Below are 21,133 nucleotides of genomic sequence, written 5' to 3'. Positions count from 1 at the left end.
GGACGGACTGGCCTCCATCGCGCTGCCCAAGTTGCTTAGCAACCATGATACTAACAGCTGGAAACGTTTCATACAGCTTTGTTTGACAGAAATGAAGGAGAACATATTTTGTACATTTGTTTCTACATGAGCTTTGTGTGATTTGATAAGTATCTGAGGCTGAGACCACAGGACTGTAAAACATGATTGTTGGGCTTCATTTCTGTGCTGAACAGTCATTTAAGATTAGCTAGTAAATAACAATTAGCTAATGTTGTTCATGAGACTAAAGCCATCTCACTTTGGTAATGTAAATATAATATGGCCAATATTATAGTTATTATATTAATCATTATTAGTTATTACAGCAGTGATTTTGAACTCCGTGTCAAATACTGAGCTTCAGTAAAGAGTAGAGTTGCATTTATTTATATTTCCCATCACCTTAAATCTTCACTCAAAGACAAGTATCTTTGACAGTGTATCTATAGATGTATTATATATAAGAGACAAATATTGTTCTTTTAATATGTTGGCATTACTAAATTTGGCTCAATGCTTACATATATGTGTAAAAACAAAATGTACGAGCTGTGATAACTGTTTCTGATAGAATGAAGAGTAGACTGATAAATTAAATATTCCTTTAATGGGTGAGAAAATAATACCATGTCATAACTGCTTTAAGTCATACAGAATAGATATCAGAGCCTTAAACAGGCTGACTTCTGCTAAATGGGCCAAACTGGGCAGAAAGTATATAAACACATAACATCCTTATAGAATATGATGTAGATCAACTTACCTTAGAATATATAAAGCATATAAACAATTACAGCAATATGATGCAACAAACACAGCAGTGCTACTAATCCAAAATACTCAAAGCTTCACAGAACTGAAACAAACATTTATTTTTAGGTCCATTCTGCTGCTGATACATAGTATTTAGTATTTTAGTATTTAGTATTTATTTATTTATTGTCATTGTCAAGAACAATGAAATTGCGTTTGGGGCTTCCATACAACCCAAAAAAAAGAAGAAAATAATAAATACCCCTTAAAACCCAAGTGTACATATTTAACCCAGTGTGACTCCAATGCAATAAGACAATCCTTAGCAATAATGTTCGTAGAAATTCAGACAAAGACCTGAGAAACATGACAAAATACAACAATGCAACCCATTCAATATTATTGTACTGTGAGATATGATATCAGATATGATAGTTATCTATTTAAGAAAGAGGGGGGGGGGGCAGGAGGGGGAAGAGAATAAAGATATGATGCACCAATGCAGACCAGTTCATTGCTATTAAGAAGTTGGATATGGTTATTGTCCGTGAGAGGGGGGCAGAGAGTTCAGGAGCCTCACAGCCTGTGGATACAGGCTGTTGGCCAGTCTGGATGTTCTGGCCTGTATAGACCTGTACCTTCTCCCTGAGGGCAGCAGATGGAAAAGGTGGCGCGCAGGGTGATGTTGGTCCCGCAGGATACTGTGCACCCTCCTCAGACAGCGAGTGGGGAAGATATTACTGATCTCTGGCAGACTTGTTCCAATAATTCTGCCAGCTTCCTTCACCACCCGCTGGAGTGCTTGCTGATCGGCCTTGGTGCAGCTGGGGAACCACACTAGAAATCCATACGTCAGAACGCTGCTGATGGCACAGTTGTAGAAGTTCAACATCAGAGATCTGGGAATGTGTGCGCTCCGCAGTCTCCTCAGGTAGTAGAGGCGCTGTTGGGCCTTCCGTACAACTGAGGTGATATGGTTGCCCCAGGACAGGTCCTCGGTCACAGTTACCCCCAAGAATTTAAAACTGCTCACCCTCTCCACCGCCTCACTGCCAATGAAGAGAGGCAGATGGTTGTTATGACCCCTCTTCCGGAAATCTACAATGATCTCCTTGGTCTTTTTGGTGTTTAAGACCAAGTTATTGTCGTGGCACCATGACTCTAGTTGTTGCACCTCTGTCCTATAGTTTGTCTCATCATTGTTGGATATAAGTCCGAGCACTGTAGTGTCATCTGCAAACTTAACAATGAGATTGGACGCGCAGGAGGAAATACAGTCATGGGTGAAGAGAGTGTATAGCAGAGGGCTCAGAACACACCCCTGAGGGGCACCGGTGTTGACCACAAGGGTGGAAGAGGTGTTCTTACCCACTCTGACACTCTGTCTACGGTTAGTGAGGAAGTCCACAATCCAGTTGCACAGAGAGGAGTTAAGTCCCAGTTGGTGGAGTTTGGGACGTAGTTTGTATGGCCGGATGGTATTAAACTTTAGGTTTCTGAGTATTAAACTTGTTTCTGCCTTTCATAGTGTGTAACTTTAAGGCCCTGAGTACTTTCTCCCACACTGAAAACACTGGGATGATAAAATTATTTGAACATTACCTAATAAGACTGATTCAGGACAGACCATTAGTTATTCTAAACTTTTCTATCAGTCCTTCACAAACAGGGAACAGTCTGTCTATTCTCTCCATCTGTCAGCTACTGCTGGCTCTTCCTCCTCCTCTTCCTCACACACTGCTGAGTTTGTCCTGGTGGATCATCAGGGGTGCAAAGCCTCACAGATGATGTGCAGCAGTGGGTCCCTCAGCCTGTCCTCACTCTGGACACTTGCAGTTGTCACACATGGAAATCAAATGTGTGATAAGCTGCAGGATTCAAACACAAGTGTAACTTATAAATACAAGTTCATAAGTTTATTCCACAATCAAAGAAAAAGAGAGAGAGTGCAGGACAGAGAGACAGGTGACAGTCTCAGGTGTATACACTAGAGATGGACCGATCCGATATTACGTATCGGTATCGGTCCGATACTGACCTAAATGACTGGATCGGATATCGGAGAAAAATAAAAAATGTAATCCGATCCATTAAATATCACGAAAGCACCTCACAAAACTTGCAACACGCCGTAACTCACCTCAGAACGTTAGCACGTCGGAGCAGTATGCATCACGTGATAGAGCGGCTGTGGCATGCGGGACCTGTGGTCTGGATAGCATTTGGAGCTTCGCTAGCAACCTGGCATTTCATCTCCGACAAAGTTATCCCCGAGAGAAGTAAAGCAAGTGTGTAAGTCCATCTCTGAATGTTTGTAAAGCATTCCTGCGTTAAGCTTAACGAGCGACTGCCTCTCGCTCTCCGGCTGCTACTTCAATCGTGAAACTGCTTAAATGATCAGCTGATCTGCTTTTCTGTCGCGAGTCCGTCTTTGTTTTTGGCCCACTTTGCACCAGAAAGAGAAAACCAGCAGCTGAACAACAGCAGCACGTTTAAGCTTGATCAGCTGTTGTTAGAATTTATTTAATATTACTTTCTACTCGAGGATCTTTTTCTACGTAGCTGACGCTGGTAACTGTGCAGGGGCAGATCTAGCAAAGTTTAGCCAGGGGGGCCGATAGGGCATTAACTGGGAAAAGGGGGCACAAAGACATACTTTTCTTTCTTATTCTCATTTAAAATGTCTAGCTTTTAATAAATAATTATCTGACACCCAAAGTTTTAATTTGATGTAAAATGAATAGAAGTCAATTACTGTATATAGTGACTATTAAGTCTAATATATATACCCTAGTAAGCTATAGTACTTTTTCCTTTGGGAAGGTACCATCTGTGCAGTCTGCAATTTTGTTGAAGAAAGATGTTGAATCTATTTAATATTTCTTGAAAAATAATTGATTTCTGTGCATTTTTTTTCACACTGCATCAAATTAAGGTTGATTACGTCGATTAAGCATCATGAGGTGGAGCGTGAGGGGTGGTTCCCTATTTTTTATTTATTTATTTTTGTTGTTGCTGGGAGTTGGAACCCTATTAGTTAGGTTGCTTAATATTTACGCTAAGTACTCTTTAAAATACCAGAATAGGGAGGATGGTGTAGGTCTAAGTTTATTAGATTGATCAGTATTGCTGAACTATGAAATATTTTTTTTGTATACAGGTATAACAGAATAGCTTTAGTGTAGTTGTTGTTTTAAACTTGAGTATGAACTTGCAGACTTGCAAAATGCAGCAAGATATTTTAAAAAACAGTTTTGTTGATTAAAAAACACTATATCGGATTCATATCGGTATCGGCAGATATCCAAATTTATGATATCGGTATCGGTATCGGACATAAAAAAGTGGTATCGTGCCATCTCTAGTATACACTACTACAAAAGAGCACAAGAGAAGGAGGATTTAGTGTTTGTGTTATTACGAGTGCTAAACAAAAAGAGTTCCCAGATGGTACAGTGGACACATGTGTGACTCCTGTGATTAAAGCATCTTTCTTCCAGCTTAACGAGTGAACCGTCAGCTCGTTCAAACACATGTTAAAGTCCGTTTGGCTCGACACCACCGAACAGAGGCAGCAATATAACATAGCTAACATTAACAGTGCAGTGAATCCTGCTTGTGCCGTGATATTCAGGACTGCAAACCGAGCAGCATCACTGACTTTCAGCCTGTTGTGTTTGTGGATATATGACTGACTTTAATTATCCGCAAAATCATCAGATTCTCTGTAAGATTAAGGTCGACTATCAAACGGCGTATAAATTAAAGGCTTTAAAACAAAGTAAATGCTGTACGTACAAACATCGCTAATGTCACATAACTTTGCTGGCATGTGGCCAACAGTAATGTTTTAATGTTCTTCATTATTAAACATTTGCACAAAAATAAGTGTTTTCTGAAGTTGCAGTCCGTTTGGCCTCTCAGGGCCACCGTATGTTACAGACCAATCTTTTGAACATGTTGTTGCTGCCCAACAACAGTAACATGCACAAGAGACCGAGAAAATTTCCTGACTGGACCTGTTGCACAGGTGACATCCTATTACGGTACCACACTGGAGTTCACTGAGCACCTGAGAGCGAGTCGTTCTTTCACAGATGTTTGTAGCAGCAGTCTGCATGCCGGGGTGCTGATTTTATACACCTGTGGCCACAGAAGTGATTCACCTAAATATTGTATTCTTCATTCAGACCATGGGACTTCAGGTTTTCAGATATCAGGTGTGCTGCTCTGGTCTCAGCTCTAAAGTCCAGCCCCTCCCATTTGGAACATCTGGACCTGCAGTCCAGATATAAAGCAGCTGTTTTTGTAAAAAGTCCACACTAGAGGATTTGAGGTCAGTATAGGGTTCAATTTAGTCCATGTGAATTTCAGCAGTATTGTGCTAAATACATTTGGTATTAAAGTAAAGCTCCTCCTCACTGGCTGGTTTTCACAGTGAAGCAATGAATGGAAACTGATGACAAACAATAGTCACCCAATTAGATCAGCCAGAAGCTTCTGGTAACCATGTGTCTGCATTGATGTGAAGATAACTGCTGTTGTTGGTAGTTGGTAGTCATCTGATATTTCAGAAATACATGAATGTTCATCAATACACAGAGACTCTTGTTTCAGGAGGGATTCAACATTCTTTTTTACTTCAGTATTCAGGATTGTCAGTGATTTATTCCACTGTGGACTTGAAATGTACTCAATACTAAAAGTTATCATGTCCGTTCTATCTTCTTTCCACAACTGACTTGGTGTTCCCATTAGTTCACCTCTTCAGTGACTGTGAACTATGGGAAGTGGTTATGTGGGTGTTTTGTGCCAAAGCTCCATCCTGTGGCATGATGAAGAGCTGCAGTTGATGTTTCAAACATCAAAAGTTGATGTCACACAGCCTACAGCCAGAGGTGGGTCAAGTATCCAAAAATTGTACTCAAGTAAGAGTATCATTACTTTAAAATATTATTACTCAAGTAAAAGTGAAAAGTAGTCATCAAAAAAGTTACTCGAGTAAGAGTAAAAAAGTATTTGGTGAAAAGGCTACTCAAGTACTGAGTAAGTAGCGAGTAACTGTTTGAAATGTCCGATTTATTTTATAAATAAATGCTATCAGACAAACAAAAATAAATAAATATACAAATTTTAGTATTTTCAAAAGGAATATATGTAAAAAGATCCACAAAATAAGGCACAACAATTCTAATTTCAAGATTTCAGTTTTTCACAACGTAAAGCTTTTTCAAGAAAAACCCACAGTAAATATATTCACATTTACAGCAGCCTCAGAGAAAACAGAACAGGCAATTTCAACATAACAGGCTACAGCTGATGCGCCAGAATGTCATACTAGGGGTGGTTCTTTTAAATACAAGGAGGGATTAAGTAAATCAGAAACAAATGACACAGAGATGCAACAGGTATAATCAGGAAAAGTTTGTTCCCAAGGCGGACAGCAGGAAACAAACACACACACACACACACACACACACACACACACACACACACACACACACACACACACACACACACACACGCTAAAATTCCACAGGAATAGACATTCTAACAAAACTATAAAATGTTCTTTGTATACTAAAATACCCTCGAAGTATGGACAGTGGATTAACACAATGTAATATGTAAAAACTACACTAACAAATAAACACTGAAATCAGAGTAAAACTATTTATAAAAGAAATACAAATTTCCAGTATGTGGATGTACATATGTGTATGGCTCACTTTACCATAAATTGTTTCTTCAGTCAGTGAAATGGTGGTTCAGCTTCAGCAGCAGTTGGCTCTCAAGGTTCTTGCTGTGAAGCTGTGACCGTTTGGCAGTGAACAGGAGGGGGGTTAGGGAGGAGTTAGGGTTAGGCAGGAGTCCTGCATGACTAAGAAGTCTTTCAGAGGCTCCTGATGCAGGAAGAGCTGTATTGATTTTGATCGACAGCTTCTTGATGTGAGGAACGCCATGCAATAGAGCCACACCTCCAGTGAATGGACATGAAAGGTAACTCTCCAGCTCCCCTGCCTCTGGCTTTCCTGACCCCATGGAGCCATCATCTTAGTCGGTTAGGCTGCTGTTTGCGCTGGCCTCATCCAGCTCTGTGTCTAGGTGACGTCTGATGAAGTTGAGACCTGTGGAAAGATGTATGGTTTTTAAAAAAAATTAGGTCTGGGCATTATAGTGCTGTATACACTGCCAAGCTGCAGATGTTTGGCAAGAAGATTTGATCACACTGGAGATGGTTTTTACTAACTCTTGTAGAAAAACAAAATCTTGTCATTCATATCCCGCACAAACAGTTTACAATGAATTCCAGATTAAGTTTAAAATAAGAATGCATGCAAGGCTAAGCAGTGCTCGCCAATAGATCCTCCTGTGGACACTGAATGGCGCGGCCACGTCCAGACGCCTTCCTGACCGCTCCGCTCCAACTATCCACTTTTCTTGTTTTTTTACTTATTTTTTGCTCTGGTTTACATCCCAAAATCCTCTAGTCTTATAGTATACGACAGCAGATCACTTGTGACATGAGGGACTGCAACATTCTGTGCTTCACGGAGACATGGCTGACCCCCACCGTGCCGGACCAGGCCATAACTCCGTCGGATTCATTCTTTGTGCTCCACGCAGACAGAACGGCAGAGTCGAACAAAACCAAAGGTGGAGGAGTGTGTTTCATGGTAAACTGAAAGTGGTGTGATGCCAGGAGCATTTCTACTCTTTCCAGCGGCTGCTCGCCACATCTGGAGTTCCTGAGCATTAAGTGCCGCCCTTTCTATCTGCCCCGTGAGTTCACCTCGGTCATCGCCACGGTGGTCTACATCCCACCCCAAGCGGACACAGGTATGGCTTTGTACGAATTACATGATGTGCTGAGCTCGCTTCAAAACAAGGACCCGGGCGCAGTGGTTAGACTACACGCCTTTGGAACAGAGGATCGCAAGTTCGATTCCTGCCTGGGGCGTCTGTATCCAGTAAGGGTCCTAAGGTTAGACCCCCTATGCTAAGCAAGCCTACCACAGATATGAGCGAGACAGATAAATATGAAGGCATGCCGGCTCGGACATCGCCCGGATCAACAAGGTCCGCGTCAGGTGTTGAGGAACCAGGGCACCCTGACGAAAAGTGGGCTACTGGAACAAGAAGGCATCGGTGGGCAAGAGACGAAAACAGGGCGTTGTTGGAATGCTACTACGCAAGTAACCCCGGCGGAAGGGGCTATATGAATAGGATGAGGGACCTATGGATTCTTCGATACCCAACATCCACAATGACGGCGAAACAACTAGTAGCTCAGTGTTCCAACATTCGAAAGAAGGGACTGCTCTCACAGTTGATTGCGAGAGGAACTGACCTGAAAAAATAGGATCATGGCCAAGCTTGAAACCTGGATCCCCCGTAGCCGGTTACCAAGATTATGTGAAGTACCCTCAGAAGGTCTGCTAGATGATGTTAATGCAGCACTACGGACAATACCTACAACCACAATTACCGACACTAACAAGCTGATCTACAATACGGCAGCAGTGATCAGTGAGATGCTTGGCTACAAGTTGAACAGCCACAAGGGGCAGTACCCTCCATGGAGAAGGAGGCTAGAGGGCAAGATCAAAGTAGCATGGAGGGAGGTTAGCCAACTATCGGAGTTGCAGAAAGGTGCGACAAAGAAGGTGCATAAGAAATACAGCAAGCTGTCCATACCTGAGGCCTTGGAAACTGCCAAGCAAAGACTCACAGCCTTGGCCAGCCGCTTGAGGAGGTACACCAGAGAGATAGAAGGCAGGAGAATAAACAAGCTGTTCTCCACAGAACCAGCAAAGGTGTACTCTCAGTGGCAAGGGAACAATAATAAGAGAACAGCACCACCAAGGCTGGAGACGGAGCAATACTGGAAGAGCATATGGGAGAAGGACGCAACCCATAAAGGCAATGCTCAGTGGCTGGATCTGAGGGCAGACCACAGCGACCTCCCTGAACAGGGTCCAGTAACCATCACAGTGGCAGATATCCAAGAAAGGGTCTCCAGTATGAAGAGTTGGACAGCACCAGGGCCCGACATGGTTCACGCCTAGTGGCTAAAGAAGCTGACTGCACTCCACGAGCGTCTGGCAGCACAAATGAACCAGCTGCTAGTTAACGAGAGACACTCGGAATGGCTAACCGAAGGTCGGACTGTCCTGATCCCCAAGGACCGGTCCCCTCCAACTACCGACCAATAACCTGCCTCAGCACTACATGGAAGCTCCTGTCAGGCATCATATTGGCTAAGATGAACAGGCACATGGGTCAATACATGAGCAGGACACAGAAAGGAATTGGCAAGAATACCAGAGGCGCAAAACACCAGCTACTGGTAGACAGAACAGTCAGCCGAGACTGCAAGACCAGACTGACCAACCTGTGCACTGCCTGGATTGATTACAAGAAGGCCTATGACTCAATGCCCCACAGCTGGATACTGGAATGCCTAGAATTGTACAAGATCAATGGGACCCTAAGAGCCTTCATCAGGAACTCAATGGGGATGTGGTGTACAACACTAGAGGCCAACTCCAAGCCCATAGCACAAGTCACCATCAAGTGCGGGATCTACCAAGGAGATGCTCTGTCCCCACTGCTGTTCTGCATAGGCCTGAACCCCCTCAGTGAGATCATTAACAAGACTGACTACGGATACCGACTACGGAACGGAGCAGTTGTCAGCCACCTCCTGTACATGGATGACATCAAGCTGTATGCCAAGAGTGAACGAGACATCGATTCACTGATCCACACTACCAGGCTATACAGCAATGACATTGGAATGTCGTTCGGACTGGAGAAGTGTAGTCGGATGGTAACAAAGAGAGGGAAGGTAGTCAGAACTGAGGGGATTGAACTACCAGAAGGCAACATTGCAGACATAGAGAACAGTTACAAGTACCTGGGGATCCCGCAGGCGAATGGGAACCATGAAGAGGCCGCTAGAAAAGCTGCAACCACCAAGTACCTGCAGAGGGTCAGGCAAGTCCTGAGGAGTCAGCTGAATGGTAAGAACAAGATCCGGGCCATCAACACGTACGCCCCGCCCGTGATCAGGTACCCTGCTGGGGTAACAGGCTGGCCAAAGGAGGAGATAGAAGCCACTGACATAAAGACAAGAAAGCTCCATACCATGCATGGAGGGTTTCACCCCAAGTCCAGCACCCTGAGGCTGTACGCTAAGCGGAAGGAAGGGGGCCGGGGACTGGTGAGTGTCAGCACCACAGTCCAGGGTGAGACAACGAACATCCAAGAATACATTGGAAAGATGGCCCCAACTGACCGAGTGCTCAGTGAATACCTCAGGCAGCAGAAACCCAAGAAAGAGGAGGGAGACGAGGAACCATCATGGAAGGACAGGCCCCTGCACGGTATGTACCACCGGCAGATAGAGGAGGTGGCTGATATCCAGAAATCCTACCAGTGGCTGGACAAAGCTGGACTGAAAGACAGCACAGAGGCACTAATCATGGCAGCACAAGAACAAGCTCTGAGTACAAGATCCATAGAGGCTGGAGTCTATCACACCAGGCAAGACCCCAGGTGCAGGCTGTGTAAAGATGCCCCAGAGACAATCCAGCACATAACAGCAGGGTGCAAGATGCTAGCAGGCAAGGCATACATGGGACGCCATAACCAAGTGGCCGGCATAGTGTACAGGAACATCTGTGCCGAGTATAACCTGGAAGTCCCGAGGTCAAAATGGGAGAACGAGGGACAGATTTTGTATGATAAGCTTCATGTTATGAATGCACAGTTTGAGCACTCAGGTCGCATCAGAGCATCAGGCCGTATAGTGTGAGACCCTGCATCGTGACCTATTAACTTCTAACCCCTGCGATTTAATTGTACAGTTTGAGCAGGTGCTGAATAACGCGACTGAAAGTGTTTGCCCAGCTTAATGCAGACTGTTTAAACTAAACAAGCTGCTGTTTCACATAATAAACCCTGTCAGTCGGAGTATTGCCTTCTGTTTTAACAGTTAAAGCAGTAGAGACGGGCTGTTTGCATGTGCGTGGAACTCTGGCGTCATTAACCAGGCTAGTTGTTAGCTTATAGCTCATGCTAGCTAACCAGCAAGCAGTTAAAAGGACAGCTGAAGCTGCACAAAACATCCACAAACTTATCTCACTACAACGTAGTGCCAAAAATATGACTCGCAGCTCGAGCTCGACACAGCTGCTGTAACATAAGACTGACATCCAGCTAACCACAGCTAAAAGATATTTAGAGAAAACTTACCATTTCCTCAGGTTACACGAGCTGAGTTTTTTCACGCTGAAAAGTTGTTGTTTTGGCTCTCACTGAAGACAATGACGCTGAAGACATAGCTGTTCTTTTGTACTGCTTTTAAGCGAAACATCCTTTGTATGTAAGGCCAAGGGTGATCATCCTCTTCAGCTCTAGCCATAGCTGGACTGGCCATCGGGCATACCGGGGCCGCTGGCGATTTTTTGTTTTTATGGGCCGATGGATTTTTTTTTTCTTTTTTTAGTAAGGGTATATATAATGAAAGGTGTTGGATTGGCCAATTGGTCATGATCGACTCTGGGCTGGACCAATTACAGCCGAGGAGGCCGGATGCACCCTCCCCCTTGTTTAGCAATCACGTGATTTTCGCGCATTGCATGCCGGGAACTCGTGGCAAAACAATCCAAGTACCGCATCAAATGCAAGCATTTGCAGCTCCGCAAAACGTTCATTCTCCGGTTCCAATACCTTCTTGTTTTTTCTTTGCCACACAAAAAAGGAATGTACAAAACAAAAGGAGAACAATGCCGGTCCGTACAAAGACAGACTCGACGAAAAGACAAAGAAAAGATACGAGGAAAAAATCAAAGGAGTGAAAGGGTCAGACCCTTACGAGAACACAGAGTGGACAAAATACGTTAGCGTGCTGCCCAACTTTCACCACGCTCAGATTTATAATTATACGGTTCTTGGAGTGAGTGCATACACTCATGAAGTTTAGTAACTTCAGGTCACTGCAACAAGCCCAGGTACAGTTTACCGACGGATGGGTACAGGACCTTGAAATGCACCGTGTAGAACGAAAGACCATCGTACGAACAAAGGTAAGTTTACCAGCCTCACAAATCGTCTTCATAAATACACATTCGTTAACCGTTTATTAATATAACCTTTGAGCTCAACGGTAATTAATTAGTAGTGGAAATAATTTCTGGTAGCATTACAGAAATGTAGCAGTGACAATAATATTGTATGCTGTAATCACACTGGACAATTAGTGATACAAAACAACTGTTTTATCCTGTGAATAAAAGTATATGTTTTTGTCAATGTACCATGGTAATAACTAGGGGTGTGTATTGGCAAGAATCTGGCGATACAATATGTATCATAATACAGGGTAGACGATACGATATATTGCAATACTAAAAGCCAGACGATATTTGTGTTTAGTAGGACTAAATTTAATTAGGAAAACTCACAGTAAACAGTCCAAACTGTTTAATGCTTGACATGAAACATCTGAAACAAAAACACTCTAAGTTCAAAATGAATGGAGAAATTAACATCTGCCTTATTAGAAGTCATGTCAAATAAACAAACAAAAACTACTTTACTGAAATATCAAGTATTTTTTAACATGAAAAAAGTAAACATGTAACACTGAAGTCTTTCTAAGTACTATGATTGTAAAATACTTATCCAAAAACTGCTCTATGGAGCATCAAAACAAAGTACTTTTTATGTGACCTTAACATAAACAAATATAAATCAAAAATGAAATTGCTTGAAGAATCCATCCAAGTAAACATTAACAAAAAATGTAAAGTGCTATTACAACTAAGTGTTAATAAAATAAAGTACAGCTCTGCAGTGTCCATCAATGGAACACTTTTAGTACAACCTGAAAAAAGGAATTTACTCATCTAAATAAAAGTGCTTATGAGACTCAACCAAAATACCAAACATTCTCATATCAGAGATTTTACATGTGTAGTGTTTTCTCAGTGTTTATTTTTCAATTTCCAGATTTTTGTGCAGGAATACAAGCTGATCGACATGGTCAGCTCTCAGGACACTTCTCTGTGCATTTACTATGTCTCCTGCAGAGGAGAAAACTCTCTCTGCAGAAACACTTGTTCCAGGAATGCATAGGAAACTCCTTGCTACTTTGGATAGCTGAGGGTATTCCTGTTCATCGTCCTTCCACCAACTGAGAGGATTTCCTGTGAGAGGCAAAGGGGTCTCATCTCTATACCTCTTGATCTCAGCTGCAGCAACATCATGTTCTAATTTTGGTGCAGTATTGTCACTAGTAGAGGCAAACGTAGCTCCGAGCAAGTCCACCAATGCACATGAGGTCCTCTGTCTCTTTAGGGGTGGCCGAGGGATGGAGTCAAAGTTGTCTTTGATATGTGGGTGATGAGCCTCCTCTGTGGCATTCTCTTCCTCCACCTGTTTGTCAGTCTCCTCATTCTTTTGCTGCTGAAAAACATTAAATTCAAATAGTATTAATGTCAGAAAGTCAAAATTCAAATCCAAGCTTCACCCTGTTTTTCACTAATATTTGATGACAAATGTCATCAATATGCATTTTTCTTTTTTTGCTTTTTACTTTATTCACTTGCTTATAACTTCAGTTGAATTTTTCCAAATAAATTAATTAATTTACTTACATTTTCTTCCTTCTTTATCACAGTCACCACAGTGTCCAACAGTCTGGAATAGGTCTCACTGGTCTCTGCTTCAGACAGGAAGGGCAGGTCCTTAAACCGAGGATCAACAGTTGATGCCAGCCATAGTGTCTCCCTCTCATTTACATATCTCTTTCCCAGATCTTCTGCTATGGCAGTCTTAATGTCCCTTACTGTCGGTGTATCATCAACACTTTCTTGTGCACCCATCACAAGCTTGGAATGAAGAGGAGCAATGATGGACAGGGTTGGCATACTCTCCTGTGACATCACCAGGGTGGCTTCCTTCATAGGCTTGAGTGCCCTGACAACTTCTTCTGCACATCTGATGTCAGATTCACTCAATGTGAAAATTTCTGCAGAAAGCAGAGCTGCACAGATGGCTGGTTGCTGTTCTAAAAATCGTTCTATCATATCATAGGAGCTGTTCCATCTTGTAATTATGTCCGTGATCAATCTGTGAGCTGGTAGCTGAAGGAGACACTGTTTCTGCTTCAACTGGTTGCTGGCTGTGGTGCTGCGCCTGAAAAAGGCTGTTACACGTCGGATCCTCCCGAGAAGTCACACCACGGATTGTATTTTCAGTGCTTTCTGTGAGGCGAGATTCAGACTGTGTGCAAAACATTGTATGTGCGTCATGCCTGCAAGTCTAGCCGCGAGAGCCATGTTTGGTGCATTATCGGTAACAACAACAAGGTCCTTTGCGTTCAATCCCCATTCAGCCACAGCGTCAGTTAGTAACGCTGCAATGTGCTCACCTGTGTGACTGTCATGCATGGCTCGGGTTTGTAGTACATGAGACTGAAGGTTCCACTGGTCCGTTATGTGATGTGCTGTAACAGTTACGTACGATTCAGTGGCTCTTGAAGTCCAAGCGTCGCATGTCAGAGCAACTGTCTCAGCCGAGCTGAGAGAGTCCAGCACTGTCGCTTTGACTTCTTGGTACAACTTTGGCAGAGCGATGTCCGTGATGTGTTGTCGAGAAGGAACGGTGTAACGGGGCTCCAGCATTTTAATCATATTACGAAATCCTTTATTCTCCACAACACTCAGAGGGCGCATGTCTTTGCAAATAAAAACAAGTACTGACTGCGTTATTTTTGTTGCACGAGTTGAAGTTGCTGGTAGTTTCGAAAAGTTAACTTCTTCAATTGTCCGTTGAGAGGGATCACCTCGTTTCGTTTTAAAATTAGCATTTGACGCTACGTCGCTATGGTGTCTAGACACGTGTGTTCGTAAATTTGTTGTGTTACCGGAATATTTGACTCTGGCGGTGCAGATTTTACAGACTGCATAGCTCTTGTCATAGTCTTTACTGCCTTCTTTTGTCCTAAATCTAAAATAAGTCCACACATCAGCTTTGAAAGCTGCGGGGGCCGGCTGTATCCTCTCCTCTTCAGTCATCAGTTAGCTAGCATCACACACGTCCACTGACTGTTCTACTTCGTTCTTTTGGCAAACTAGACGCTTCTACAGTTATCGCGAGACCTGTTTTTACGTTATAGTAAAGGCGGTGAAAACTGCAAACCAGTGGCCGGAGTTTGAATTCCAACATACAAAAGAAATAAACAGTAAATGCATGTTATTTTTCAATGAAAAAAAATCGATAACACTGATTTTAAATATCGATTCAGTATCATTGCGTGAAATATCGCGATATTTCGTTGTATCGATATTTTCTTACATCCCTAGTAATAACAGAAGCGAAACGCAATATTGTGTCAGGACAATTCACTATTTATGCACAATAAATAAAGGAGCATAGCGCGACAATTTCTGTTCAGCGCCAGACTTGCTTGTAACCTATATCACCAATTATGTTAAGAAAAATGACGTATTAACTACTACAAAACTCTGACCTTTGTGGGAATGCCTGGAGCAGACTAACATGTGAGCTGGAGTGTTCTGAGACGTTATATTTGGTATATCCAGACCATCCGTCGGCTCTTACTTCGGAAACATGGCTTAAAAAATTCTCTTCAACAATGTAATCCGATAAAAAAAAATAAAAAAACAACGATCTCTTTACCCGTCGGCTTCCCGTGGCTGTCATGCGACCGGCTATTGCAGTTAATAATACAACAGCTTCTTGCCATTTTTTTGGGGTTTCTTTTTATCGCTGTGTAACGGAGTTCAATTGAAAGCCTGCGCGCGCTAGTACCTCTTGCCACAAGTTCTCAGAAACCTTTGTGGTTTTATCCCTGAATGACGTCACATTTTCAATCTTTATCCTGGTGGGCCGGTCTCTAGTCAAAATGCCCGGGCCGATTTTTTGTCCCAGTCCAGCCTTGCACAGATTATCATTTCTTACAGTAGACAGTTGTATTCCCATTTTCTTTTAAACACAATAAAAGTTTTTGTTTTGTAAACATGGTTTTATTTCTGTTCTTAATGATCAGGCTAAGGATGCAAAAAATACTACAACTAAAAACAAATGCCTTAAGTCTGTGATTTATAGGTACCTTTTCATATTTTGATGTATTGTCAAATCTAAAGAACCACGTTTTTGGCATTTCTGCCTATTAAACATGAATCAGGACACAGATGCAGAGTTCACTCACTTTATATTTAACAAAAAGAGGAAAAAAACAGCATTTGATGAGTTACAACAGCTTATGGTGGCAGCTGGATGGGCTGTACAGGTCCATCTGGTTTACAGGTAAAGCAGTCATCATATAAAAAACAAAACAAAACAACAAAAAATGTACAGTTAGTGGAATTTAAACGAACATGACGAACCAAATGTTGGTCGTCTCCATGAAGCACCACAAGATCAAAACAGATCCCGACAGTTTTCCTGTCGACCCGCCAATAAACTAACAAAAGTGCTTTTAATAGTTTTTTTTTAAAACACCTTTTTACATTTCTACTTCCTGGAACCATTTTCATCCACATTCCTCGCAATCTGCACAGAAACGTCCCTGGATCTGCAAAGCCTGACGGTAGTCAGAAGGGACGTTTTCTTGGTAAATTCCTCCCAAATACAACAAACAAACTAGAGCTGCTATATCTCTTTAAACCCAGATTTATCCAAATAATTTTATTTACCAAGTGGAATTCCATGTAATATTTATCAGGACAAATGACTCATCCAATCAGTAAACTCATTTATTCCCTCAAATGTTTCTTTTGTACCTTTTAAATCCTTAAACCTGCCATTATATGAAAAAGTTTTGACTCCAATTTCAGTCAAGCTTGTAGATTTAGTAATTCTTAACAGTATTTTCTTCACATTTGACTTCCCAGATCACAGACTTGACACAACAAAGACTTTAATAAGCTCAAACTCTTCATGGAAGCAAATGCCGATCAGAGGAGAACACAGAGGACCGAGCCGTTGTAGATTATCGAATCAAGGGTTCATGCTATGAGTTCTTGATTCGTGTCAGTCATCTTTTCTTTATCTGTCTTCACACAGTGTAAGTCAGCTACAATAGTTTGTACAGAAAAAAGTTTGATAAAGCTCAGAGAGCAAATGAGAACTTCTCCCAGAGCAGATCATTGTAACTAAAGAACAAAGAAGCTCTCGTACAGATGTGGACACATATCGAGATTGTTGAGGGGGAGTGGGCCGCTAAAAATACTAGGATAGGACAAAACCGGAGTGTAACAGTTTCTTAAAAGAAACTGCTGCTCTTTAAAGATAACAACAAACAGGCAAAGGGGCCTCAAAACCCAGAGGGGGAAGAAAAAAAAATCTGAGATTAAAGTACTGTACTGGGTAATGTTATTGCATTGATGAGAATAGAATCTGCCCCCGCCAATGCTAATATGCAGATGATGTGATTATATTCATTTATCAAGTTCCTTAAACCCAGAAAAGCTGCTTTTGTCTGTGGCAGCTAAGCATCTGTACAAATATCTTAAACATAAAACATATTGCAGGGGTGTTTATTAGGAGGAAAACAGTTCTCACAGATTAATATATTGAGAAGTCATTAAACTGTAACATGTCTCTGAACTTCACTGGCTCTGTAGACGTTTGACCCCAGAATATCTTTCTACTTTCTTCAGATCATAAAGACAGTTTCTAAAAAATCCAGTGATGAAATGAGAAAACTTCAGTGGAAATATGAAATTCAGCTAGTCTCAACAGGACGCGTCAGAATAAAATCACTTTATCGCTACATGATACGAATTTTGTCAGTGACTGAAAATTTGCCCTCAGTCTCAGACTCCTGAATCTCAAAGTCCTGGCTTTATGTCTTTTTTTTTTTTTTTTTAATACAAACTCCAAGATTAAATACTTTTTTGTTTTTGTTTTAATGAATAAAGGATATGGGGGGGGGGACACAACAAAACAATTATCAAGCAAAAAAAGTATCAAGACGAACTGAAGTTTCTGCTTGCCAGTGGTTTGGGGTTCTGATTAAAATGTTAAAATGTCACGTTTTCACTTGCACCCTGTATTTGGATTCTGACGACAATAAGGTGAATAAAAAGCCAGAAAAGTGGCTTAAAGACCGACATTAAAAAAATAAAAAATGTGTAGAACATCAGATTGTCTTCAAATTCATGCTGGTGTTATTCATCTCCTACAAAAGCAGGAAGGGAAACGAAACTTCTCTGACGATTCATGAAAAAAAGATTGAAGTTCACTCAGAGCGTAAAGACACAAATAGACTAACAGACACGAGCGTCTCATGTTTCTCCTCTGGTCCCAACATCTGCCTCCACGTTGTTTGACAGAGAAGAGAGAGAGAAAAAAAAAAAAAAAAAAAAAGATTTGGCACAACAGTCCTTCAAACATCAGAGCAACTTTAAACAGACAAGAAAACCTGGATATGTTCTTCGACTGGACTGATGGGAGATTGTCACCGTAAGTTTGGAGTGATTTTCTGTAGAAAAATATAATGAGGCAATATAAAAAAAGACGGAATGAAAAGTACTGCAAGAATTCAATGGATTTACAATGATTTACTATATAGCTTATAAATACGTTATCTACACAATATGTGGTACAAAAATACTATATAGCATTTAGTGGGCACTGGATTTCATTTGTGTGTTTTTCCTCAAAGTAACAACAACATAAAAAAAGGATATGAAGCTGGTCAGGCACAACATCGTGTTCTTGAAGGGGAACGCTGCTTCCACACGTGAGGAAAAACAACAACAACAACAAAAAAAAAAAAAAACCCAAAACAGAAGTGGAAACTGAAGAGCGCCTCCTGCGTCCACTGTGCAGCTTTGGCTCGCTTCAGTTGCAGTCGGGCATGAGAACGTTTCGATGAGAACATAAAACACAAGCGTACGTTTTGGTTTAAATCCTGTCTGAACATCAACGGAGAGGTTTGAGGATGTGAGTCATGCTGCCTCAATGCGTTTGTGCCGTGTCTACAGAGGCTCCGGAGAGACACGAGCGCACATGTGAAAATGAGAAGGAAAAGAAAAGAAGAAAAAAAGATTCTTTTTTTTGTCAAGCACTGCGTGGAGGTCAGTGTGAGCACGACGGGTGCCAGTGGAAGTTTGTTATACCGGTAAGTAAAATGTAACAGGGGCTCACACCTCTAGTTTATAATGCACTGCATGTAGGTTAATGGTGTAGTACCAAGCAGTTTGCAGTGAGAGCCGTGGAGCTGAAATTTGCTGAATATAATATGCAGACCTTACACGAAGTTTGCAGAGTGCAAAATATAGCAGGTATTGCGCTGCAGGTAGTTAAACATATGTGTCCATGTAGTTTGTGGAGGGCAAATATGAAGCTGCAGTAACTCACAAGGACATCCAAGTCAAATCCTTGTCATGACTGTAGTTTTCCCATTGACGCTTGTATTTGGCCTCATGCAGTACTTTGCAGCGCATTAGAGTTTGTGCCAAAACTCTCTGCAGTGTTTGACACTTAAAAAAAAAAAAGTTCCTTGTGACAAACAGAAACAAACAAAACCAACAAACAAAACAGAACAGAAAAAAAAAAAAGAATTCACGCTCGTGTCGTCTCTGGGGCTCTCAGAGACTGGACCACAGTTGTTTGAACCCCTGCAGCGTCGTCGATACTCAGTGGCTTCTGGTTTGATTTATTGGTAAATATGTGCCTTATTGCTCAGACCGAGTGTCCTGGATTCGCAATCCAGCACATGACTCACACCCACACAGACGAACCGTTCAGTAAAAGAAGGAGAGGTAAGTTCAAATCAAAGACCCAGTACCACATTCTCTCCAGCCGCTCCTCATCCAGTTTACATGGTAACTACAGAGCAGCGCGGCGATGGGAGGAGCCTCCGGGCAGAGCTCTTCTTGTCCCTGTAGCTGTCGATGTTTTTTATATTTGGCATCATAAGTTAAACGTCCCATTGATTTGTGTGCTTTGTGTCCTTCAGCCTCTTTTCTCCTGGTTTAAGGCAACTTATATTTGTGATGATTTTAATAAAACCTTTTCATAAAAAATGTACAAATTTCTTAATACAAACCTCTATGGCATTATCAGTAAACACTGTATAGAAAATATATAAATATGCTTTTCTCTTTTCAATGTACAAATGTTCTGTAGCTCCCGGTTCACTTTTCCCTTTTTCGTCCTGCATCTCGCTCCTCCTGTTACATCAGTCTCTCTTTCCCGTTTTTTACCTCATATATGCACAATTGCTATTTACAGTGAGGGGGTGGAGCTGTGAGGAGGGGGTGGGGGATCACAGGGGATTTGGCTCATGAGGAGTCCGTGCAGGGCGACGGTGGCGGCGGATAGAGGTGATGGGAGTAGCTGCGCTCGGTGTAAGGCGACGGCGGGCAGCTCTCACAGTTCTCCTCCGCAGACAGGTACTGGCTGCGGGGCGTCGGCGGTGGCGGGAAAGGCTCTGAGTCGTAGTTGAGGTCGCTGGTGTAGCCCTTGGCGGTGGCGCTGGACTTGAGCGGCGCTCGGCGTCCCGGAGTGTAGTCGCTGTCGCACACGTCGGTACTGCAGGGGGTGGTGGGAGGGGCAAAGTGGCGGTAGGTGTAGGGCCGGTAGCTGAAAAAGAGAAACGGCAGAGTGAGAACAAAAAACATTCTTTTTTCTGCTTCTTTCACTTGGTGTAGAGAGGTCAAAGGTCACATGTGTTTTGCATGCTTGAAAAGCAGAGCAACAGCTCCAACTTGTGGAGAAAGAGTCAAATGCCCCCATGAGGCATTCAAGAAGGACGGAACTTCAGAGACAAGACGCAGACTGAGCTGTTGGGCCACAATGACAAGGTGTGTTTGAAGGAGTGAAGAACATTGGACCAACGGTCAAGCATAGCGGCAGTTCTGGAAATCATGAAGGAGGCCAACACCTCCACCTTTTGTGTACTGTGCTTAAAAGACGGGCCTGGAAACCAACCAATCTACCAAGAATTGTTGCTGAATATCAGCCAGAATTATGCCAAATGCTTGTTAATGGCCACCAAACGCACCTGATTAAATGTTAAAATTTGCACCTGAACCAAATATTTGGGAGGGGTGTACACATATAGCTGAGCCTGTGTGAATTAGAGAAAAACAAAAATAGATTTAAAATGGTAAATGGCCTGTATTTATATAGCGCTTTACTAGTCCCTAAGGACCCCAAAGTGCTTTACATATCCAGTCATCCACCCATTCACACACACATTCACACACTGGTGATGGCAGCTACATTGTAGCCACAGCCACCCTGGGGCGCACTGACAGAGGCGAGGCTGCCGGACACTGGCGCCACCGGGCCCTCTGACCACCACCAGTAG

General features: G+C 42.4%; 2 protein-coding genes across 5 annotated transcripts in view; both read right to left on the bottom strand.

Annotated features, from left to right (window-relative positions):
• Positions 1 to 13,946: 13,946 nt before the first annotated feature.
• LOC146689277 (E3 SUMO-protein ligase ZBED1-like) lies at positions 13,947 to 14,861 on the bottom strand. Its single transcript, XM_085437584.1, has one exon. It carries the CDS (start codon positions 14,859 to 14,861, stop codon positions 14,019 to 14,021), a length of 843 nt encoding a protein of 280 aa, XP_085293710.1. The 3' UTR covers positions 13,947 to 14,018.
• Positions 14,862 to 16,004: 1,143 nt separating this feature from the next.
• lrp6 (low density lipoprotein receptor-related protein 6) overlaps positions 16,005 to 21,133 on the bottom strand; it is a 50,267-nt gene continuing 45,138 nt past the window's right edge. For all 4 annotated transcript variants that reach the window (XM_085435994.1, XM_085435996.1, XM_085435995.1 and 1 more), the window contains exon 23: positions 16,005 to 20,403. In XM_085435994.1, coding sequence (XP_085292120.1) covers positions 20,103 to 20,403 — 301 coding nt within the window. In that variant the 3' untranslated portion in view covers positions 16,005 to 20,102. The remainder of the gene's footprint in view (positions 20,404 to 21,133) is intronic.

The sequence above is a fragment of the Copadichromis virginalis genome, linkage group LG17 (genome assembly GCF_057382275.1).
Source record: "Copadichromis virginalis isolate Kocher_CV1m ecotype Utaka linkage group LG17, C_Virginalis_male_GT1.1, whole genome shotgun sequence".
Classification (NCBI taxonomy): Eukaryota; Metazoa; Chordata; class Actinopteri; order Cichliformes; family Cichlidae; genus Copadichromis; species Copadichromis virginalis.
This window is presented reverse-complemented; position numbering and strand designations above follow the sequence as displayed.